This window comes from Neovison vison, chromosome 3 (genome assembly GCF_020171115.1).
Source record: "Neovison vison isolate M4711 chromosome 3, ASM_NN_V1, whole genome shotgun sequence".
NCBI classification, from domain to species: domain Eukaryota; kingdom Metazoa; phylum Chordata; class Mammalia; order Carnivora; family Mustelidae; genus Neogale; species Neogale vison.
Genome location: NC_058093.1, coordinates 169,294,343 through 169,316,694, shown reverse-complemented (window position 1 = coordinate 169,316,694; position 22,352 = coordinate 169,294,343). Strand labels below are relative to the sequence as shown.

General features: G+C 39.2%; 1 protein-coding gene across 3 annotated transcripts in view; it reads right to left on the bottom strand.

Moving 5' to 3' along the window:
- The window catches only part of ZNF521 (zinc finger protein 521), a 277,983-nt gene that overhangs the window by 239,103 nt on the left and 16,528 nt on the right, over nt 1–22,352 (bottom strand). For 2 of the 3 annotated variants that reach the window (XM_044243247.1, XM_044243249.1), the window contains exon 3: nt 9,825–10,004. In XM_044243247.1, the coding sequence (XP_044099182.1) occupies nt 9,825–10,004 (180 nt within the window). The remainder of the gene's footprint in view (nt 1–9,824; nt 10,005–22,352) is intronic. The other variant, XM_044243250.1, reaches the window with a different exon arrangement.

The window sequence follows — 22,352 nt, the reverse complement described above, 5'->3', positions numbered from 1 at the left end:
CTGCGTAGGGCCTAGGAAATCGTTGATCTCTTTTAATTCACCTTCTGCACAAAAGAGGCCCCACTGTTTCCACATCCCAAATACATCCCTTCATTTATAATTTTTACACTTCTCCACAGAGACAAACTGACAGCTTTAATTACCATCAATGACCATCAAGGACGCAGTGGAAATTCTTGGAGATATTCTCCCATGGATTATGTTCTTGACATTTTATTTACAATTTTTGGCAAATAAATCCTGGAACCACAGAATTAGATGATTATATATTCATTATCATTTACACAACTAAGGCAAAACCATTTATCTAACAGTTGTGGTTCCACAAGACATCCAAAGGTAACAATGTTTGCTACAGAGACAAATAACGCTAATTTTTTTTCTTGGATTATATTCATGTCAAAATGCTAATTTCTAAAACCTCAAATTAATTAAGGAGCAGGTAATTTGCAAGTATAGTTCTAGCGAGTATGTGACATCCTCCACTTAGGCTGTACTTGTAAAAAACAGAGTGAATGCACCCATTTATTTTCTATTTCTAGCACCTTCACCCTTTATGAACTTTTCATTCATAACCGGTAGATTTCTTGTGATGTACAAGTTATTAAAGCAGGCTGAGAATAAAAGCACCAATTTCAAAACGCACATCAAAAATACATAAAAATATTTCTTAAGTTACTCCTTCAACATTTCAACTATTTAATTTTAGTAAATTAATATAGGTAATAGCTCATTCACAGTGGGAAAACATAACTCATCAGTACAGTCCTTTTATAAATCCCAAATACGGTGCACAAAAGCATTCAATGAGCATGAAGAAAATGGAACAAAAATGATTAGTTTACATTCATGTTTTGACAGAGAATTTCGCAAACAAATATATTAAGAAGAGAACGGTAGACTACATACTAATACCGGAAGTTCTGTGTGAAAATAACAAAGCTTTCAGAGCAGGTAATAGCTTCACTGACCCCTCCTCCAAACCCAGAGAAAGGAGCTCACTCGGCCAAGGGCTCAGAGGTTGGAACCAATTAGGGACGATTGCTTTTTCTTGTAAACGTATAGAATTTAGTCATGGCCCAACCAGACCATGAAAACAACACACTCAACCCCACCACTTCATCTGAACTGAGAGGAGCACAGATTAGCGAGCTTTTTCACACGATGTAGCATATGGCAGTCAAGAAGAGTGGTCTCTGCAATACAGGGTACAAATCCTAGGACAGAGAAGATACTCTGAATATTGAGAAACCAATCAGAACAGACACCAGCCAGAAACAAAGCAGACCTTCTTGGGAGCAGGAAGATATTTAGTACCCCCCATCAGCCTGGGTTCCCTTGCTTTTCCAGTCTCTTCCCATGCCTCAGAATAATGCAGGTCTACCGAGCCCAGTAAAAGAGACTTCGGGATCATATTAGGTAATGTAAGTTAGTATAATTTGCACAAATCCTCAAATTTTGACAAGCGGTTTTTAAAGTCTTCTGCGAGGAAAACTGCGGGACACTGATAGTGGAACACAAGTAATCATCAAGAAAATGGCAAATCTGGCCACGGCCACTCCTAGAAAAAGCTGTTTGTCCACCACTGCATAAAGGAGGGAAACGATTTAATCAGACCTGATCCCAAACTGGTGAAACAAAACTGACATTATCAGGAAAGTTATTTGAAATATGGGCTTAGATCCACCATGGATGATGATGATGAACCTCACTGAAAAGTGTAACAACAACGCACATTCGATCTTTGGTGGCTCTGGAAGACAGTCATTAAAATGAATTGTTAAAAAAGTGAATCTGGACCAGGACTTCAAAACAACATAAATTTATTTTAAATACCTGTGTATTTCATCTTGACCTCAGTTTTCGATTTCTGCTTTGATAAATGTTGTATACATACGTGCATCTATGAGATGTGCTGATAAATACATATGACAAAGATGCAAACTAATTTTTTCTTATCAAAGTTTGGAAAACACTAGTCTAAAAAATAAGAAGTGTGTGGAATAGGGGCCGGGAATGGAATTGGTGGAGGCCGTAAAACTGCATTTTGGGGGCTTGGAGATTTGGAGGAAAAAAATAGGCTAAAAAAACAAACAAAACAAGAAAAAAAATAAATAAATAAGGGCACCCTGGTGGCTCAGTCGGTTAAGTGTCTGCCTGGGATCAATCATGATCTCGGGGTCCTGGGATGGAGTCCCTGCACTCGGTTCCCTTCTCAGCAGGGAGCTTCTCCCTCTCCCTTTGTGCACTCTCTCTCTCTCCAACAAATAAATAAAATCTTAAAAAAAAAAAACAAATCTAAAAAAAAAAATTTAAGGTAGAAAACAAGGAATTGATCAAAATAGAGGGAAAAAAATAAAACACACAATGCCTTTAGCCTAATTATATAGAAATAGATAGCTAATTAACACATAAATGATTAATAAAAAAGTATGAATAATGAATTAATACAAAAATTAACACAGAAATATGCAAATAAAAGTTATAAGCCTTAAATGTAATTAATATTAGCTAAAAAGTTAAAATACCACATTTATTTCATGTACTTTATTTCAACTCACGCTTTAGAAAGGAAAAAATAAAAGTCTTAAAAACAGTTTCAATATGCTTCCATGAAAATAGTGCTTCATTCCATAAAATACTCAGTTTCCTTACTACCCTTTGCCAACAGAACTAGCTGTTGGCATACTGGTTTGCTTGTTTGTTTGTTTGTTTTTAAAAATTTTATTTATTTATTTGACAGAGAGAGATCACAAGTAGACAGAGAGTCAGGCAGAGAGAGAGAGGGAAGCAGGCTCCCTGCTGAGCAGAGAGCCCGATGCGGGACTCGATCCCAGGACCCTGGGACCATGACCTGAGCCGAAGGCAGAGGCCTAACCCACTGAGCCACCCAGGCACCCTGGCGTACTGGTTTTTAGATGGAACCAGCCAGTCTTTAATTTACCACAACCATATAACACATGTACAATCACTTTCACTTCTTAAAAAAAGAATTCTTTTGGAAAAAAAAAAAAAAAATCCAGATGTTGAAAAGTCTTCAGTTCACAAAACCTATTGCAGCTTCCAAGAAGTCTCATAACTTTTAAAATCAAATTAAGTGAACACATCATTTTATCGGATGCGCAGCATCTACTTCTCAATTAAGTTCATTTTCCTCAAAAACATGAGCCTGTACAGTAATAATAATATTTGTAAAGGAGCCACAAATAATGCTAGGGTTTTAAAAATCTGGTCTACAAACACGCCCCCCCCCCAAAGTCTGACAGGCTTGCTGTTATACGCATCTCTACTCACTCATTTTACCAATGGTATGGAGGGCCAGAGGGTTAAGAACTAATACAATGTTATTCAGGTTTTTCTGCATTTATACCCAGGCAATTCGTTTTAATGATGTGAAAGAACACTTAACAGACGACTCAAGGTTGCAAATTAGCAGGAGAGAAGAGAAAACGGACTCAGAACAACAAGCATACAGTATTACCAAATGCACTTTACACATTTATCCTGTTAAGTGTAGCTTAGTTTTGATGATTTACAATGCTAGTTCGTACTCAGTTTTGTAAGCATAATAAAGTCTCCGTAGCCTCAGCCTTCCCCATAGCACCCTGCTATTAAATCTTTGTTGAGAAGTGTGATGAGACCCCTCTGGCTTCCAGCCCTCCCCACCCCCTAAGGGAATTGGCAAGAAATGATAGGGTTTGTGGATTAGTAAAATGAGAGGTTCTCTGTGCTTTTCCTTCTTTAAATATATATTTTGATGATCTGTCTTCTGCATCAGAGAGTCCCAACAGCATTAGACTGTTGATTTCCCTCCCTTCCCAGCCTCCAGGAAAAGGAAAGCAAGGCTGAGGCAGGACAGGTGGTTTCCATCTACTGCTACAATTGAAAAGTGGGATTTAATTTTTTTTTCCTTTCCTCCTTCCCTGTATTCCTTCAAGCAGGGATGATCCATAACTTACTTACACATGTTGGACTGCATACAAGAAGAAAATTGTACCATGAGACAAAAAAGAAAGAACTCTTCCTGATGCATGCCATTTTGTCCCTCCTTATCCTTATGGACTGTTTAGTTTCCTAGATCAGAGTGCTTGTCCAGAAGAGTGCCATATTCCAGAACACCTCTCAGTGATGAACTCCATGAATTATGTGTATGATCCCTTAGATCTCTAGGTCCCCAGTGGCTGAGTTCAGTCAAGGTTACTAAAATCTACCCATGAACTGATATGGGGCATACTTAATCCACATGATGACTTTCAAATCTGGGTCTAGAATTGGTCAACTCGTTCCCTATTTGAACTTCATCTTCTAAGGCTCGGTCTACTCTGGGGTCACTTGGTAAAGCTATAGCAGGGTTTCAAGACTTCTACTGTAGAATGAATCAGTTTTCATCTAGGCAGGCTCCCCAAGGAATGTGCCTCACCCTTGGGGATGAAAGTCACCAAACGAACAAATTTCAAGTTACCAGGAAACCCTCAGTTATAGGATGGAAAGAATCTGAAATCAAATATCCACCAGTTCTCTGACAATTGAACTCCCCTCAGTAACTCCAGCAGGTGTCATACCACAGAATACCTCAGTTTTCTATTATTTTACAAATCAACAAGTTTCTCTCCTAAGTCTACTCTACAGTTAATCCTTCAGAACATTACTCAGAATTCCCTCTTTCTTCATGTGAATTGTTGACCAAAAAGTCTTCAGGTTAATGGGGTCGCTGGGGTGGCCCACACATGGAAGTAAAGACGTCAAGTTTAATAGAAGGGAAGGAAAGGACAAGGGAAAAATGGAGGAAGCGAAAGGAGACTGTAAACCAAGGAGAAAGGAAGCAGAGAAATAGGGAAAATCAAAAGACGAAGAGTCTTACAGAAAGGACAGGAATCTGAGGGAATGAACAAGGATACAAATGGGGCCAGATGAAGTTAAAAGACAAAGAAAGTGAAGAAAAAAAAAAAAAAAACCAATGAGAGAAAGAGTACATTAAGAGGGAAGATAAAACTGGAAATATCTTCCTTGCCAAAGGAGGACACTTTCTCCTCCTCTGTTTTTCCCTACCCCATGGACAAAGTGTCCATCAGGGTAGGGGAAAACAAACAAAAGCAGCAGGAAAAGAGTTAACTCAAGAAGCAGGAAACATGAATGGGAAGACTTGGACCTCCCAACTTACATTAAAATGATTTAATCAAAGAAGAAGGTAAAAGCATCATATTACCTTTTTTAATTAAAATACTTCCAAGGATCTTTAATCTTTTTCAGATTAGTCTGAAGGGTACCCTTCGCCAACTCAAGTTTCAACTTCAACACCTTCAACAAATGTGAATGATTGCTGATTTCGTCCCCCCCGCCCCTTTTCTCTTTCTCTGAGCTCCAGTTTTGCTTTTCCATGTCAGTCTTCTACCCTCCCAGAGAAATCATCCTGAAATAACAGCAATCAGGACGAAGTCTTACCAGATTCACCTTTCCTGAAATGTCTTTCGTTGTCACAAATAAGTCTGTTTTCCTACCTTTGATTAAAAGGTTGTGGTATGTGAACACAAACAAGATTCCCTACTTTTAGAAAGCTTAAGATCAAAATAAACCAATATTTTATTAGGGTGAGTTTTTTTTTCACCTTTGAAGAAAAACCATATTTAACCCATAAATATCTTCACCATACCATGTGCTGAAAATCCAGTATTTTCTGCACTGATATTAAAGTTGTATAATATATAAAGGAATACATATTGTATAATATATAAAGTTATAAAGGAATAGTATCTTTTGCTTCTATTCTATTTCATAAAGCTGAACGTAAGGATGACTATATGGCAGAAACTCGATAAAAAATAAACGCTAAACAGAATTGAAGGCTTGTTTAACAGCCCACTCTCACCTAAGGTAAGATTTCTTGCTGGCATAGTATACACCAGCCATGTCAGTCAAGTCCCTATGTCTTTGCTCAAACAGTAGTGATGATTCTACATGAGTAAACCTTCTTTTAAAACACCAGGTATTCCACTGAAAACAGAATCATACTAATTGTCTGCATTTAATGGGACTTTCCAAAAATTATGCACTCTAAGGGATAAAAAAATGCATTAAGTGAAGTCAATTAAATGTATATGAGCTAGAAAATGCACATAAATCCACAAAGAACACCAATACACACCCAACAGAATGCTAAAATTAAAAAGACTACAACACACATGTGAGCAAGGTGGCACAACTGGAACTCTCAACATGGCTAGTGGGAGTGTAAAATGGAGCAACCACTTTGGGAAAAGGTTCCAAAGTGCTTTATACAGTTCAAGGTATTTCACCACCCTTTTCCCATGACTCAGCAATTCTATCCCTACTTATTAAATCAAGAAAAATAAAGCAGAAAGACCTATCTAGGGAGGGTCACAACTTTATTCATAAAAACCAAAAGCTAAAAATAACCAAAATGTCTCCCAATGGGAGAACAGAAACAAATCATGACACATTCACATTATGGAACACTACTCAGCAATAAAAAAGAACACATTATTCATCTACACAACATGGATGACTCTCACAGGCAATATACTGAACAAAAGAAGCTGGATTCCAAAACAGAGTACCTACTTCATGATTCTACTCACAAGATGTTCTCAAACTAATATGTGCTTTAAACAACTTAAAAGCTAGTGACTTCTAGTGGAGCATTATTGATCAGAAAGGGGTACGAGAGAAATTTCTAGGATGCAGGAAATTATCTCAAGAGGGATGTGGGTCATGTGAGTATATGTGTTTTATCAAAATTCATCAAATTGTACACTTAGGATTTATCAATTTCACTGAATGTGAAATTAAATTATAAATATAAATTACATTAAAATTATAGCATTAGTAAGCAGCTGTGAAACTAGTTAGTTGGTCTGCTTGTCCTGATGATATGAGTAAGCAACTCAGAAATGGCTTAAGGCATATTCTTGTCAATATATTAGAGATGATGAAGCTAGGTTTCTCACTGCCAAAGACTGTAGTAACAAAGATGGAGAGGAACCTGGGGATGAACCTAAAGTGTTGGACTGAAATAGAAGCATCAACATGAACACATGGTTCTCATGTGTATATTATATTAAATTTACATATACACTTTCTAATTCTGTCTGTTGGAAGGCTCTCTATATACCTACAGCAATGAGCACCCCTAGTGCCCATATCGTGGTTTCTAAATACATTTCTTCTTAAAAGAATGAGAGCTCCTTGGGGAGGAAAGGCTAATTATGGGACTGGGACAAGAATATGATGAGCCTGGGGCATTTATGTTCAGCTGAAACTAAGGTAAGTCCTCAAATAATGATGGAGACAATATGAAACCAACAAAAGATCCGGTCTGAAGGGATTCCCACTGGCTAAATCTCAGGCATCAAAATAATGACAGTAATGAATTTTGACACTGAATAAAGTAAAATCCAAAAGCCCAAAGTGGTACCAATAAACAAAAAAAGTGAACGAATAAGAAAGGAAATTGTGGTAGAGGCTAATAACGACAAAAATTACAGAGTTAATGGATTTTTATGAGGATGAGGATATTTATATGGTGTCAAAGCATCTTCCCACAAATTATTTATTACTTACGAAGGGAAGATAGTAACTTTACGCTGGAGAAAGTTGGTGCGCACCACCTTAAAGAATTATTCAGTGTTAACATCAACAACATGAGGACAAATCAGCATCACATGCCTCCAGACCTAATGCACGGAGTAGAGCACAACATCATTTGGGTGGTGTTCCTGCCACAGAATGATGTAACTAATGTAATTGGAAAGCCCAAATCCCAAATACAGAGAGGCACTCTATAAAGTAGCTGACAGAGACTCCTTAAAAATGTCATGATCGAGAAAGACAAAGAAAGGCTGAGGGATCATTCCAGGTGAAAGGAAACAAGAGAGACATGACAAATAAATGTTATACATGATCCCAAATCCTAGACAAGGAAAAAAGCTCTAAAGGACATTACTGAAATAAGTATTCACATTTAAATATCGATCATGGATTAGATAATAGTTTTCTTACGGTGTTAAATGTTAACTTTTCTGAGTTCAAGAAGTATGCTGTGGTCACGTGAGAGAATATTTGTTCTTAGGAAATATGTAAGATATATTTAAAAGGGTTGGATGTCACCAGTCTTTTCTCAGGTGATTAAGGAAAAAAATCAGTGAAAGAAAAAGATAATAATAGAGTAAATGGGATGAAATATAAATAACCATTGAGTCCGTGAATTAAGTAAATACTGCTGGATAGTCTATGGATTGTTTTTGTAATTTTTCCTAAGTTTGGTACTATAACAAGATAAAAGTTTGGTACTTTAACAAGATAAAAGTTACCAAAAATCCTAAAAACCACAGAAAATATGTATTATGGCCAATATTTATATATGTAACATCAATGATCAGACTTAAGTTCCAACCAAAGGAAATGGGTTTTCTGAAAGAAAGAAGATTCTAAGGCCTAAACTTAGTCACTGTAGTCCCTTCGTAAAGAGCCACAGTGCACTTTTTTTTTTTTTTTTAAAGATTTATTTATTTATTTGAGAGACGGAGATCACAAGTAGGCAGAGAGGCAGGCAGAGAGAGATGTGGGGAAGCAGGCTCCCCACTGAGCAGGGATCCGTATGCTGGGCCTAATCCCAGACCCTGAGATCATGACCTGAGCCGAAGGCAGAGGCTTTAACCCACTGAGACACCCAGGCGCCCCAACAGTGCGCTTTAATAAAGAAGCCTATTTCATTGGACTTAATCCAACATTCCCACCAATATTTGTTCAGAAACCCTGACTAAAATGGAACACCTTTTAAAATCTTACAAAAATATCAATATTCTATAAAGAACAGTTGGAGAATCACTTTTTACTAAATACACTTCCTATACATGGGTAATGGAAGAAAGATTCATGCTGGGAAACTAAGAGAAGGAGAGAAAGAAAGAGAGAGTTACAGACACACACACACACACACACACACACACACACACACAGCCAGAGAATGTCAGCTTCAAATAGGAGAAAAATGACAGGAATCTAAAAAAATGTATCTACCTAAAATGTCCCACTCAGCCTGATATAGTCTGTTCTTAGAGGCTATGTTTCTAAGGAGGGTAGAAATTTGGCAAACTGAGTGTTAGTTTTATTCAACCATTAAACTGAACACGTCGTCACGCTTCTTGTTATTTTAAATCGGATCCATCCCATGAACTGCATAGCAGAATAGCGGCCGCACCTTTGTGGGAATCTACTGTGGGCCAGGCACTGTGCAAGGCTCAGAGAATACAATGACAAATAAGACACAGTTTCTGCCATCCGTGAGCTCGGAGTCTAAAGAGGGACGGGGGAAGTGAACACATGGAATGGAAACTGTTAAGATGTAATGGGTAGGGGGTACTATGTGGGAACACAAAAAGGCACCAAACTCAGGCATAAAGGCATCAAGCAAAGTTCCCCTGAGAAAGTGATATTTACATCAAAATAAGTTAATATACTCTACATTTCTTTGAAAAAATATTCAAAAGTTTCTTCTTCTTTCTTTTTTTTTTTTTTAACTTTATTATAACCATCATGTTAGATTCTGGATTCAAGAAGGAAGGAAGGGATGAAGGAAAAATACCCACTAGCTATGAAAATTAGGTACCATTCATACTCTACGGACCGTGACGCTGAGTTTGCCACAAACCACCATCTTAGAATTCTTCCTAAAGCACTTCGAGACGTACCTATGTGTTCAAGTGTGAGAGTAAAACAATGGGGAGAGAGAGAAAGAAAAAGTACAAACTGAAAAAAATCAGAAATAGAACAGTGTGCGAAGACAAGAAGTGATAAGTATTGTTTACCTGTCAACTGACATTGATTAATCTTGTGTTCGGTGATGTCGCTCAGTGACTCAAACACCTGGAGGCAGCTGTCACAGCTGTGCACAGCCTCGTCTTCCAGCTCCTCTCCGTCTTCCGGCCTCTTCTTACAGTCTAGTGCCTCTCCATCTTCAGCCTTGTCTTCAAGTTTACAGTTGGGGTCTGAAAGAAAAGCGAGACTGTAAGTATGGGATTTAAAGACGGGTTCTTTTCAAGTAACGTTTAATCTTCTTGCTACCAAAAACAGAAGCACCATTTTCCTCGAAGCTGCAGAAGGAGGGCTTCGGGCACATTTTATTCTACAGGAACCCAAAGTGAGTCTTCCCTAAGAGGTGTCGCTTCAGGATGGCTGAAGCTTTGCCTTTCCTCCACCACGCAGGACTCTTCTCATCGCTTCCTTCAAATAACTCATCCGTCCACCTTTCAGGTGAACTTTCCCATTTTTCAGAGCCTTTTCGGCGCTTTTGCTTAAAAGGTAGAGATAAATCACTTTTAAAATTAAAGTCTCCAATGTAAAGGGAAAAAAACCACTGTGCTTAAGAATGAATTCCCTTTCTGCTAAATATACTGTTTCACGGGAAATTACCCGAATTAGCCAAAAGTCTAGAATAAGCTAAGCTAATTACCATAGGCACGAAATTGACCTTTACTTACAAACCGGTCAAAACACACAGTTACCCCATTATTTGTTAGACAGCGATAGCAAAATAAGCTCTACCATGCAGCAAACCGTTCTTACAAACACGGATTCAAGTGTAAATCTATTGGCATGTCTCCTGTTTTCAAACAAGCAATCACCCCAAAAAAAGCAATACATACGAGGAGCAATTATAAATTACAATGAAGTCAACGACTTAACACCAGCATTACCAATGTGGAAAAGCTAAGGTGGCGAAAAAACTACAAATAGTTCTAGCCTACCCCTAAGAATCATACACAAATAGTAACAGGGAGTAAGATAGTAAAACACACGTAACATTTTTACTTAGAGCTCTATACATACTTTAAATACTTTTTGACTCTATGTGCTGTCTTTGACTCAACTTAGAGACGTGCCCCCCAACATCTTGGTGGTACCCCTTTTCTTCACTGGAAAGCAAAGGTGGGGAAGGAAGAGAAAGAGAGAATATGCCTCTTTAGGGGAAACTGGGTAATATAATCGGTGACATAATTTATGGGACATTAATTTCTAACAGCGAAAAGTCCTCCGATGTCAGAAATACAAGATTATGTCTCAAAATATAGTCAATAAAATGGTTATAAAAGAGTTGTATCAAGATACCTAAGAAATATGTAATGCATTATCTGTAAGTCAATTTTTTTTCATATGGGGAGATAAAATTTGAAATGTTACAATCAAGAATTCACAGAATCCAAATTAGCCCAGATTTCTTAGAAAAGTCTGTAAGTGCCACCACTCCACCACCGTCCCGTCTGGAAATGCTCTCTGCTGCCCAGCGTGTAACACGCATCTACAAACCCTACTCCTTACAAGTCACTGTGGTCCCCTTTTTGCTGGCAGTTTGTTCTAAAGCCTTTCTTCACGTCTGCAATAGACTTAACTCTATCACCACCCTTCAGATGATTCACGTATGCCAAAATCAACTTCCATTTCAACATATATAATAATCTCTTGGGTTCATGAACAAAGCAGAGTTCTCATCTCAAAGAACGAGTATTCTGTTTGTTGATTCGTTTTTAAAGAACGTAGTGTTTAAGTGAATTGGTAATTTGGGTTGATTTGCCATCTGGAAAATTATTATCTCCATGCTCTACACAGGGCCCGTTTCAAAAGCCTGGGGGTTTGGCTGCTCATTCCCGGGGGAGTGATCACAGGATCTTTTCTGTGTGTCTTGTACTTTGCTCAGCATAGCACTGTGGCCAGGTGAGGGCTTAGTAAATATTACTTAGTGATGATAAAAAGAGAGAAGAGTGAGGGGGAAACAGAACGTACATAAAAAGTCCTTCAACTGCTATTTTTGCTATAAACAGGAACAGATCGGGTACCACCGAATTAAAAAGTACCTACATGCCTACATTTCCCAAAATTGGCATGATGATCCCATCACATTTCACTTTGCTGGTTTCAGATGTTTCATGTAGAGTTACAGACGCAACAAATAGGCAGTGGTTCAAAGATCTCCAACAAACTAAAACTACGTGCTAGAATACTGCCAAATTAGAAAGAAAGTCCAGAAAATAAATAACCATCCCAATTCCGGCAGACGGGCCCTCACACCACTAAGCACTTGTTGGAAGGCAGTCGGCACACGCTGAATATTCTCCCTTGTTTAGCATGAGATTCCAGTTTCTCATAAAACTGATAGCACTGAGGGAAATGTGGGTGCTAGGTCTGAATTTTAATACGATTATTTAAATGCTATGCATCAAGTTTGCAGGCCTGTTTGTTTTTAAATAAGAAGACACTCTGAATACTTTCAGTAGCACGCAGAGAAAAATGGTAAAAAAACTTGCTTTCCTTATTATTCAAGAATATGGACACTTTACACGAATGCAGTATCAAAAATATCAAACAAATAGGAACGCACGCATGATGCTTGAACTCTTCAAAGCTACAGGATGACTCCCGTCCGTGCTTCTGACACTGTGGCTAGTTATTAAAATAAGGGTCATTTTAAGACTAATAAAAAATGTTTTTGCTTCCACTTCTGCATTTACAGATAGAACCCTTTAGGGACTGAAGTCAGTCAAGCTTATTCACTTCTGCTGCAACTTTAGGATGCAGGCTCCAGCCAACTGGCGAATTTGTTTTTAGGTCACCACTTAAGAGGGACCCTCTGGGGGGGTGGGGTGGGATTATAGCCTGTGATGCCTTGGCGTAACGAGTACTAGGATCTCAGTCTCTCTCTCTCTCTCTCTCTCTCTCTCTCTTTCTCTTGCTCTCTCTCTGCGAGTAGATTTTTTTTTCCCAACCTTCACTTCCATGAAGAATTATTTCTCGCCCATTCAAAAGATGTTTATTTGTGTTAGGGGGCTCCGTTCCTAAAGTCAGTTGATGTAAGGAAGATTCTGGAAAGCTTACATGGTCGACCATTTCTTTCCCACAGGTGGCTACACTTCAATAATTGCACATGGCCTTAGTTATGTAGTTTTTATAAAGTCCTTTGAGATCCAATCATAAAAAATAATTGTATTACTCCGCAAGCCACTCAAGTCTCTGACTTCAACCTAAGGGGTTATAAATACAAGGTTCATGCTTGTAAGAACTGCCCTTCTCCCAACACCACTTCAAGAAAGACAACTGTTCTTTCAACTCAATTGTTGTGCTCTCAACTCCCCTGAAGGGCAGTATTTTTAAATATCCACAGATCCCCTGCACTACAACCGCAAACCCCATCCCAGCTGCAGGCAGGGCTCTCTGTCCTTTGACCTAAAGGACGCCACTCAGACCTGTGACGTCCATCACTACTGAGCTCACGGCACCACCTGCTTCCCAGCTCATCCCTTCTAAAGGTTGCTGTGAAGCCCTGCCTGGATAGTGTTCTAACCTGGATAAAAGACTTAATTTTGGAACAAAGACACAATTATTATTACAAAAAATAAATGGCAGCTCTCTGTTTCCAATTTTGTTAACTTTACTTATAAATGGAAACTCAAAAGAAGTATGTTTTTCCCCTTATTATGCTCTCTGGCAGGTGGTGCTTTCCTTCTCATCCTCCCCTTCATAGGGTTGTTATTGCTATAACTTGGTTTAATAAAATTTCAACTTTGGGGAAAATGAAAAATTGCACTGGCTTAAAAGTGTTGGAGGCAATAAACCCACGGACTTCAATTAATTTCAAGTGCGGGATCAGTTTAAGGCCAACCAGCAGAAATTCTATTCTGTCCATGTAAAAATGAGGTTTCACCACATTTACTTTTTATAACCTATATAAAAGTCAAGTCAAAGTAATGAATATCTAAAAGCCATCTCAGTGGACTGGCAAAGACTATCTGTATTCTTGAAACTCATCTTACATATTTCTCTCTGTGCAACAAGGATCCCATGCCTGATCAAAGCTAAAATGTCAAACCACTGAGAAAACAGCCCAATTTCCAACCCATTTCACTGCCTAGAAATGGACCTCCTTCCAAGCCACTTTTGCATGGAAAAGCACTGGCAAAAGAAAGAAAAACTAAGAGATCATGTGGTTATAATTATTACCAGGCAAGGAATATTTCTGCAGCTCAGTGGTAAAGTAAAACTCTGTCGCTCCCTTCTCCCACTAGTGTCCATCGCAAAACAACTGCCTCATTAAATCTTTGCAGTAAGATTAATATGCCGTAGCTGCACGACATTTATAACTTGGTACTCTATAAAAAGCACATTTAATGGTAAGAGCCAGAGCCTAGATACAAAGTATTACTATAAAAACTTCTGGCAGCCAGTACACAGTGCAGGCCTTCGGTCCTTCTTGCAGGAGATACAAAGGAGGCTTTTCCTGATGAATTCCAAGCACGAAGCTCTACCTTACAAACCCAAGTCAGTTTTTATGAGAGTGGCAGAAACACAGGATTCTGAAGATGATGTAAATATGAATGCAAGACGATTACTTAACAACGAAGATTGGCAAGAGATGAATGAACCCAAAATACTCCACTTATACACGCACACAAACTTAAAACATGACCATTTCCTAACAGTCTGCTCTCTGGTCATAGCCAGCTTTTCACCAAATTAAACAACCATGGCATGAATTACTCAATCTTAAATCAAGCCACACGATGCCAGTAAGTTCAAGAAATCGCCAACTAAAAGGTGCATACTGCCTAAAAAAAAAACCCAAAAAGCAGAAACAGATACTTCTTGGCTGCACTGGGATGACAGTGACCTCCTGGATCTTAATTACCCAAAACTATGAAAAAAAGTAAACATTCAAGAAAAAGTGGGCCCAACACTACACTACTAGTGAGCTAGTAAAAATACATTGTTTTTGTCACTTGAGAAAGCTGCTTCTGTTTTCTTCTAAGGACTTTGTCTAAAAATTAAAGAGCATTAAAACTTGGTGTCTCATTCTCAGAAACTCTGCGATGAATAAGTAAACAAATAATTGATACAAATGCAACTCCCACTCAAGTCCCCCAGATCACTACAAATGATGGACCCCAGGTTGACAGCCGCCTTGTATCAAATAATCACCAACTGTCTAATGTTGTTTTTAAAGTTCACATCTGTACGTACAGCTAGCTCTATGGTTTACTGGCATGGTTGGAAGCCCCATGCCTAAAAAGAAAAACCAAATATTCTCTGTTTAAGGCAAACCATGTCCAGAATCATTCCTCGGGTATAAGCATATTCAAACTACATTCACTGAGGTATCTTGACACTTTTTAAGAACAGAGGAAAAGTTACCTTCAGGCTACAAAGAGTTAAACAGGGAGCAGAAAGCCTTCCTAGTTTTCAAAAACCAAAGGGCGGGATCATTATTTTGTGCTTTCTGGGCTCTAGCTATGCATTCTAACTTGAAATCCCATAAGATGAAAACAGATTTAGGGAGAATAAATCGCACACTGTTATAAAATGGCAAGCAGGCTGTAATGAAGGAATGTGGCATTGCCAGACTGTGCAGCCGTCTGGCCCACCCCCGCCTGCTGGTCTGCTGCCTCGGTTTTTTTTTTTTCCTCTACTGTCAAGAAAAGGTAAACAAACAAAACAAAACAAAAACAAAAGAAACCAGTGCGGTATCCAAGGATGCACACCCAAAACCCAGTCCTCAGCCAGGCAGGACAGCGCCGGCTAGCACCAGCACCTGTCAGGCACCAACAGGTCTGAAGAGCTCATGCGGCCAAGGAGAAAAATGTGCTTTTTACTTTTCTTGCAACATTTATTTGTAACCACTCTATTCTCGGAAAGTTATTAAATTGTCTTACATTAAAAAAAAAACCCTTTGGGCGCCTGGGTGGCTCAGTGGGTTAAGCCGCTGCCTTCGGCTCAGGTCATGATCTCAGGGTCCTGGGATCGAGTCCCGCATCGGGCTCTCTGCTCGGCAGGGAGCCTGCTTCCTCCTCTCTCTCTCTGCCTGCCTCTCTGCCTACTTGTAATCTCTCTCTGTCAAATAAATAAATAAAATCTTTAAAAAAAAAAAAACCCTTTTATGTATGTACTTGCTCTTTCTTTTGTCTATAAAATCTTCCCACACAGAAAGAATGATCTCTCTATTAAACAAAATCACGCTGTTGAATTTAGAATTTCCGCGGTGTTGCTTGATTGTTCTACAGGTCTATCGAGGTCCTTGAAGACCAAAGAGAAATATCACAGATGCACTATAATCAAGGAGAACATGCCAAACATGAATTTATTACAACTCTTCTATCTACAATGGAATCCCTTGCAGGAAAATGCTAAGTGGGGGAAAATTCACCTTGGGAGAGGTTAAAAACAACAACATCAACAACAACATCAACAACAACAACACACACACAGAACCATATACACACTCCTCGGAACCAAAAAAAACTTTCTCCCCTTCTGATCAGAATCCTACTCCAATTCCCACTTCTTCCTCCACTTCACCCCTCTTTATCCTGAACATACAATTTAGATGAAAGCAATTTGAGCACTACAACTTTCATAAAGAGTGTTTATCCATGCACTCCTGCCTTAAAGTCATTCAACTTTCAAATTGAATTACAATGGCTGTCTTGTCACACCTTCAGCAAATGACTGTTGACTAAGCGCTGATGCTCAGCGGGAGGCATTTGGCTCAGGCGCTGGAGATGTAAAGCCTGAGACCTGGTCCCAGGGAGCCTGCAAGCTGCCGCAGAGTTTCCCAACTGGCAGGTCAAGAGCGGGTCTGGTCAGGTGTTGCGGGATTCTCTCATTCAGTCCTGGAAGCGGTCACGTACAGCTTGGGATGACGGCACTGTGGTCCTCTTGCCTTCCCATTTACCGGAGTCATTCGAAACTTAGCATTTTTCTACATCTGCCTTGATGTGAGAGGGCTGGCAAGCATGAGTGCAGGCATGGGGGAGGGAGGATTTACAGATGAGTAAATCGATGAGTGCAGAAGGTGGGGTAAGTACTCAGAGAGGCCCAGAGACCAGGGCATTTAAATCACATAGGGCAGAGCAGGAAATTTTTACCTAAAGAAGAGCAGCTTGGACTAAGTTTGAAAGGAGGGGTAGCCCTGGGGACAAGTAGAAAATGGCTCTCCAAACAAAGGAAACATTGGTAAAGGCATACAGAGGCATAAAACCACAAGATGCCTTCCAGGAAGTACAAGTTTTTCTGTGCTAATGAAATGAGGGGTGCTGCACAGAGTGGGGGTAGGGGGGAGCCTTGGCAGAGAAGAGGATGGAAAAGCCGCTAGATCACGAAGGAACTACTGTGAGCTAAATGTCCACGTGCTAACCTCAGAACCAGGGGAAGTCACGGGAGGACAGAAGAAGAGAGGGGCTGATCTCGCTTCCGTTTTAGAAAGATGCCCCTCTGGAAATGCAGAGGGTAGGTTGTTAGGGTACCAGACCTGGAAGCAGGGAAACCAGTCTGGCGGCTATGACCTGAGGCAGGAAAGGAGGGAATAGAGTGCAAACAGTCAATGGCAGGGGGGAAAAAAGGCACAGGAGTCACTACAGAGACAGGACTGTACACTGTGTGTAGCCATAAGAAAGCGGGGAGCTGGCTTATGACTTCCAGGTACAGGCTGCAGGAGAGCCATTCCTGGAGATGGTCTTGGTTTTAAAACAGGTGTATTAATCGAGGTTAATGGCTTACTTTTTCTCACTGTGTTCACACCCAGAGTTTGCCTTTTATCCATAATCCCACCAAAGCCATAACTGGAGAGAGACTGGCCAGAAATACCACAATCCCACCAGCTAACTTTTTAATCCAGTACAAGAGATTTGCAGGGGTCCCCATGACACCTGTGGGGATTTAGACCTTCGATGAGATTCCCTTTACTTCAGTCGCATTTTGAACATACACACAGCCAAGGGAAAACAAATCCAAAATTTGACTAAAAACAGAAACAGCGATTGATTCTAAAGTCTCTTTTTTCAGAAATACTGTAAAACGTTTCTTCGGACAACTACAATCACAAATGAAACATACTCGAACCTAGGAGCTAGACATTTGGATGTTTGGGAAAGGGTCTGCTTATTTCCTCCTTAAATGTAGCAAATAAGCTGTAGTCTAGAAACATTCACTCCACCCCAGCCAAAGAAAACCTGGGGCAAAAAGCCCTTGTATTCCAGACAGCATACTCCCTGATACTTCTACCAACTGTTCTTATTACTGTAGCTATTTTAGATAACACCAATCCAATTGTAACAGTATTTCTGAATTCCACACTTAAAGTTAATGGTCTCAACAATTACTGAAATCCTGGCTTAGGGAGAAAGTGTTTTGTTTTGAACAAGAAACACTCGCTTGTCGCAATGTCGCAGTGCTCATCTTTACGTTTTGAGAGGAAAATTCACAAAATTAAAATTCACGAAAATCAATTCAATTCTATCACTCAATTCTCTTGATTAGTGACTTTGCTTTTTCTTTTCTTTTTCTTTTTTTAATTTGGGAAGGTCCTCTTCTAAATTTTAAATGTTGTATTTGAAAGACCAGGACAACTGGATTTGTCTCAAGATTGTGAATTAAAGACAAAATTTGGGGACTTTAATAATAAATCCTATTAAATGCACTCATATCACCCAGGAATATGAAAATTTTGTTGTTGCTGTTGTTTTTCTCTTTTCCCTATAGCAGCTCTTATTGGTTCTCAAATTGGGGAATCCAACTGTAATTACAATAAAGTAGAAAATGCTTTGAAAACAAATTATTTAAGATTTTTTTTTAATTTTCTTTTAAAATTTTCTTTCTTAGTTGAAAGTGGAAGGCCCACTTTCTAAGAAGTGATCCCATTCAGGAAGATAAGAAAGAGGTTTCTAAACCACTGTATTGGTACCATGATGGCTCAGCGAAAGAACAAAAAGGAGAGAGAAAAATCCTACCAAATAGATACATGTTTGTATAACGAAAGATCAGAGCAAAATGTGAGGCTATGATTTATGACTTATGAGCTATTATAAAATACAAGAAAATTTATGTATAATTGGAAAAAAAGAAATTCATTCTGTTCTCCTCTAGTTGAGCTAATAAATTTCAAAATACATGCAACCCTAAATGTCTAGGGTTCCTTTGACCTGATAAACAAAACAAGAAAAGCAACAAAACCAAAAATAAACTATAAAAATAGATCATTATTGAATGAATACCATTTCTGCAAGACTTCCCTTAATGAATATGACACAAAGGAAATATAACAGCATCATTTTTAACTTTTTAACTGAACTCTTCATTTCTTAGAACACAATTCCTTAAGTTTCTATATGTGTTTAATTAATGTTTTTCTTTAGTTTTAACTCAATCTCTCCAAAAACCAGATTTTAAAAATGCATTTTTTCCCTACAGAATGACAACCTTGCCAAATGTGCATTCAATCTGCATGTATCTGCAGACAAGTAATAAAGACACCAATGCCATTAGCATAATCAATACACAATTTACAGAGCTACCCAGATAGAACTGAAAGTGAACGTGTATGCCATTATCTTAGTAACTATAAATTAATAGTCATTTGTGGAAATATGTTCCCACTTATATTGTTTCAATCCTGACCTGTCAAGATAATGTGAGCATATATTAAATATATGTATATTGTAACATGTGTATTATAATAGGTATATATGTAGATACAGTATTTATGCTATATACAAACATACTTTAAATGAGGATATATTATCAGATAATCTCCAAATATGTATGAAGTGCAATTAACTAAATCAATCGATCATTAAGGAGAATGGCTGATAAATAAGCACCCATATTTAGTCATTTTGCTTTTTCACCATGTGATTTAATAAGCAAATATACATATACCTGTGTGTGCATGTGTGTGTGTGTGTATATATATATGTATATATATACACACATTTCACAAACATAATTTTCAGTAAATACACATGGAGAAGTAGCATGCATGTTCTCAGATGGTGAACTAGGAGGGCCATATCTCATCCTATTTTCTGAAAAGCGTAACAAGGGATCTAATGTAATCAATTCTACTACTGCTGCTTTTAATTTTAAAAAATCCAATGCTTTTGAAACTTCCTTTTCAGCCAACACAATCCAAAAAAAAAAGTAAGTGCCAACTCTGAAATGCCATACAGAAGACATCAGAATTAAAGTCGTTTTTTTCGGGAATGGTGATGTGTCATGCCCAAGTCCTTCCACAGATGACACCAATGTCCCACCAGTCCTTGGGGCAGTCCATGCCCAACAGTTACGTCCATCTCTTCATAGCACAAAGAAAATTTGTGCAAAAAAGGTAGCATATTTCACAGAAAACAGACAATGCTTAAAGAAGGTAACGTACCAGCTGGAAATCGGAATTTGCTTCTCCACACAGTGTATTTGAACAGCTAATGCGATGTCACCAGGAGCCTATTCAACCCCAAGTCAGATCCACTGCTATAATTTTGCAGGCACAACCATCCCTCATTATCCCCTATCACTCAGACCGGTGGGCTCCACCTTAGCCAATCTCCTGACCTTTGAGTCAAAGTACCCCAAGGAAGACCTTTGAAGGTCTACTCAGCTTCTGGGAGGATGTCTTTCTGCTGAGATTTTACCAGCAATGGGAAAACGCTCCTGGATGCCTTGCACCAGCACCCCAGTACCACCTCCTCTCCAAGACCTCCCAGATCAGCTTTCTGAGGCATGCAATGCTTTTATCAGCAGCCAAAGCCTTTAATCACACAATTAGGGATTTGTCAGGTTTCCACTGCTTTTAATTCTCTTTCAGGTATAACTGACTAATAAATTTTTTTTCTTGTAGAAGTAACTTTCTCTGGAGAGGTGGAATAGGGGAGGGAACTGAGGTCAAGATGTTTAAGAAAAAGGGAACAGCATAGGAGAAATGTGGGGGCCAGAGGATTAATTATGTCCACCTCCTGATTTGGCTTAAGGTTGGTCCTGGCCTCTCCTATTTGAAAATTGTGAGACTGAAGACTGTCCATTTTCAAGTCCAGAAGTCGACATTCTTTTTCTACGTCAGCCATGCCTATTGGAGGAGCCTCACTTTCCTCACTTATAAAATGGGAATAATAATAACCGACGTAAGATGCACTTCAGATCAAATGAAACAAATACACAGCCTTTTCGGGAACATTAAAGAGATTCCCAAATGCAAAGTATTTGCCATAAATAGTGAGCTCACATCCAATGCCCACCTTTTATTGTAGAGAATGGTTCCTAAAAGTTTAATATAAAAATTCACACAGTTTCTCCCAGGCTGTCTCCAGAAGGGGAAATACGTTCTGCAGGACACAAAGAGCCTGCAGAACTCTATCACCCCTCAGGACTTTGCAGAAGAGGGAAACAGAGGATAAAACATGCATGCTTCCTCAACTGTCCCATGAATTTCTTCCACAATAAAAGGCTACGACTAGTTACTAACTTGCTTATAGCCAGATACATGTTGGGTACCTTACTTTTGTTACCTGATACAACGATGTTTTTTTTTTTTTTTTTTTTTAAGATTTTATTTATTTATTTGACAGAGATCACAAATAGGCAGAGAGGCAGGTGGGGGTGGGGGGAGGAAGGGGTGCCAGTGCGGGGAAGCAGGCTCCCCACCGAGCAGAGAGACCAAGGTGGGGCTCTATCCCAGGACGCTGGGATTATGACCTGAGCAGAAGGCAGAGGCTTTAAGCCACTGAGCCACCCAGGCGCCCCTGAAACAACAATCTTGTGCAGTAGATTCTTGCCATTTTATTGGTAAGAAAAATGAGGGTTACAAAGGTTCAGCAATATGCAGGATTCAAACACAAGCCTGTTGGGCACTGGGTCCCTAGGGTCAACTTACTGGATCATGTTGGTTGTAGCCCCAGGACCAAAATCCTGAGACCCTGACAGCTAAAAGTTGACTACAGAAGGTCATCTCCCAGAGCAGTGAGGCCCAGATTTGGGCTCTTGTGAGAGTCAGGGAAAGTCACTTTTCCTTCCACAGTTCAGAATGTGCATACCTGGGAAAGGCAATTCGTAAAACTAGAAATCAAGAGACTATGATTCTCCCCTCTTTGCATCACGATGTCCTAGGGTGACTTGGAATGAGGCACTAATGCTTTTGGGTCTGGATCTCGGAGGCAACGAGGAGATGGGGGCGCTAAATCTTGACCCCTCGGAACACTCTACACCTTGCTTGCTCCTTAACTCTTCCCTGAGACTCTCAGCCCAAAGAAAACACCCTTCCTAACACATCTTCTAGAACATCTATTTTAAATGATCTCGAAGTGGAATTTCTTTTGTCACTCACTATCCATTTAAGGATATTCCACTCATTAAAAGCGGCCTCGTACAATCCTCTTGACTCTCTCCACTCTGATTTTCATTACTATTTCTCTCACTTCATTTAGCATTAAGGTTGAAGGGAAAAAAATATAAATGGCTATGTGAAAGTCATCTGATTGGATATATTAAGGTTTTAGGCTTGGTCCGAATAGAAAGGCAACTTTAAG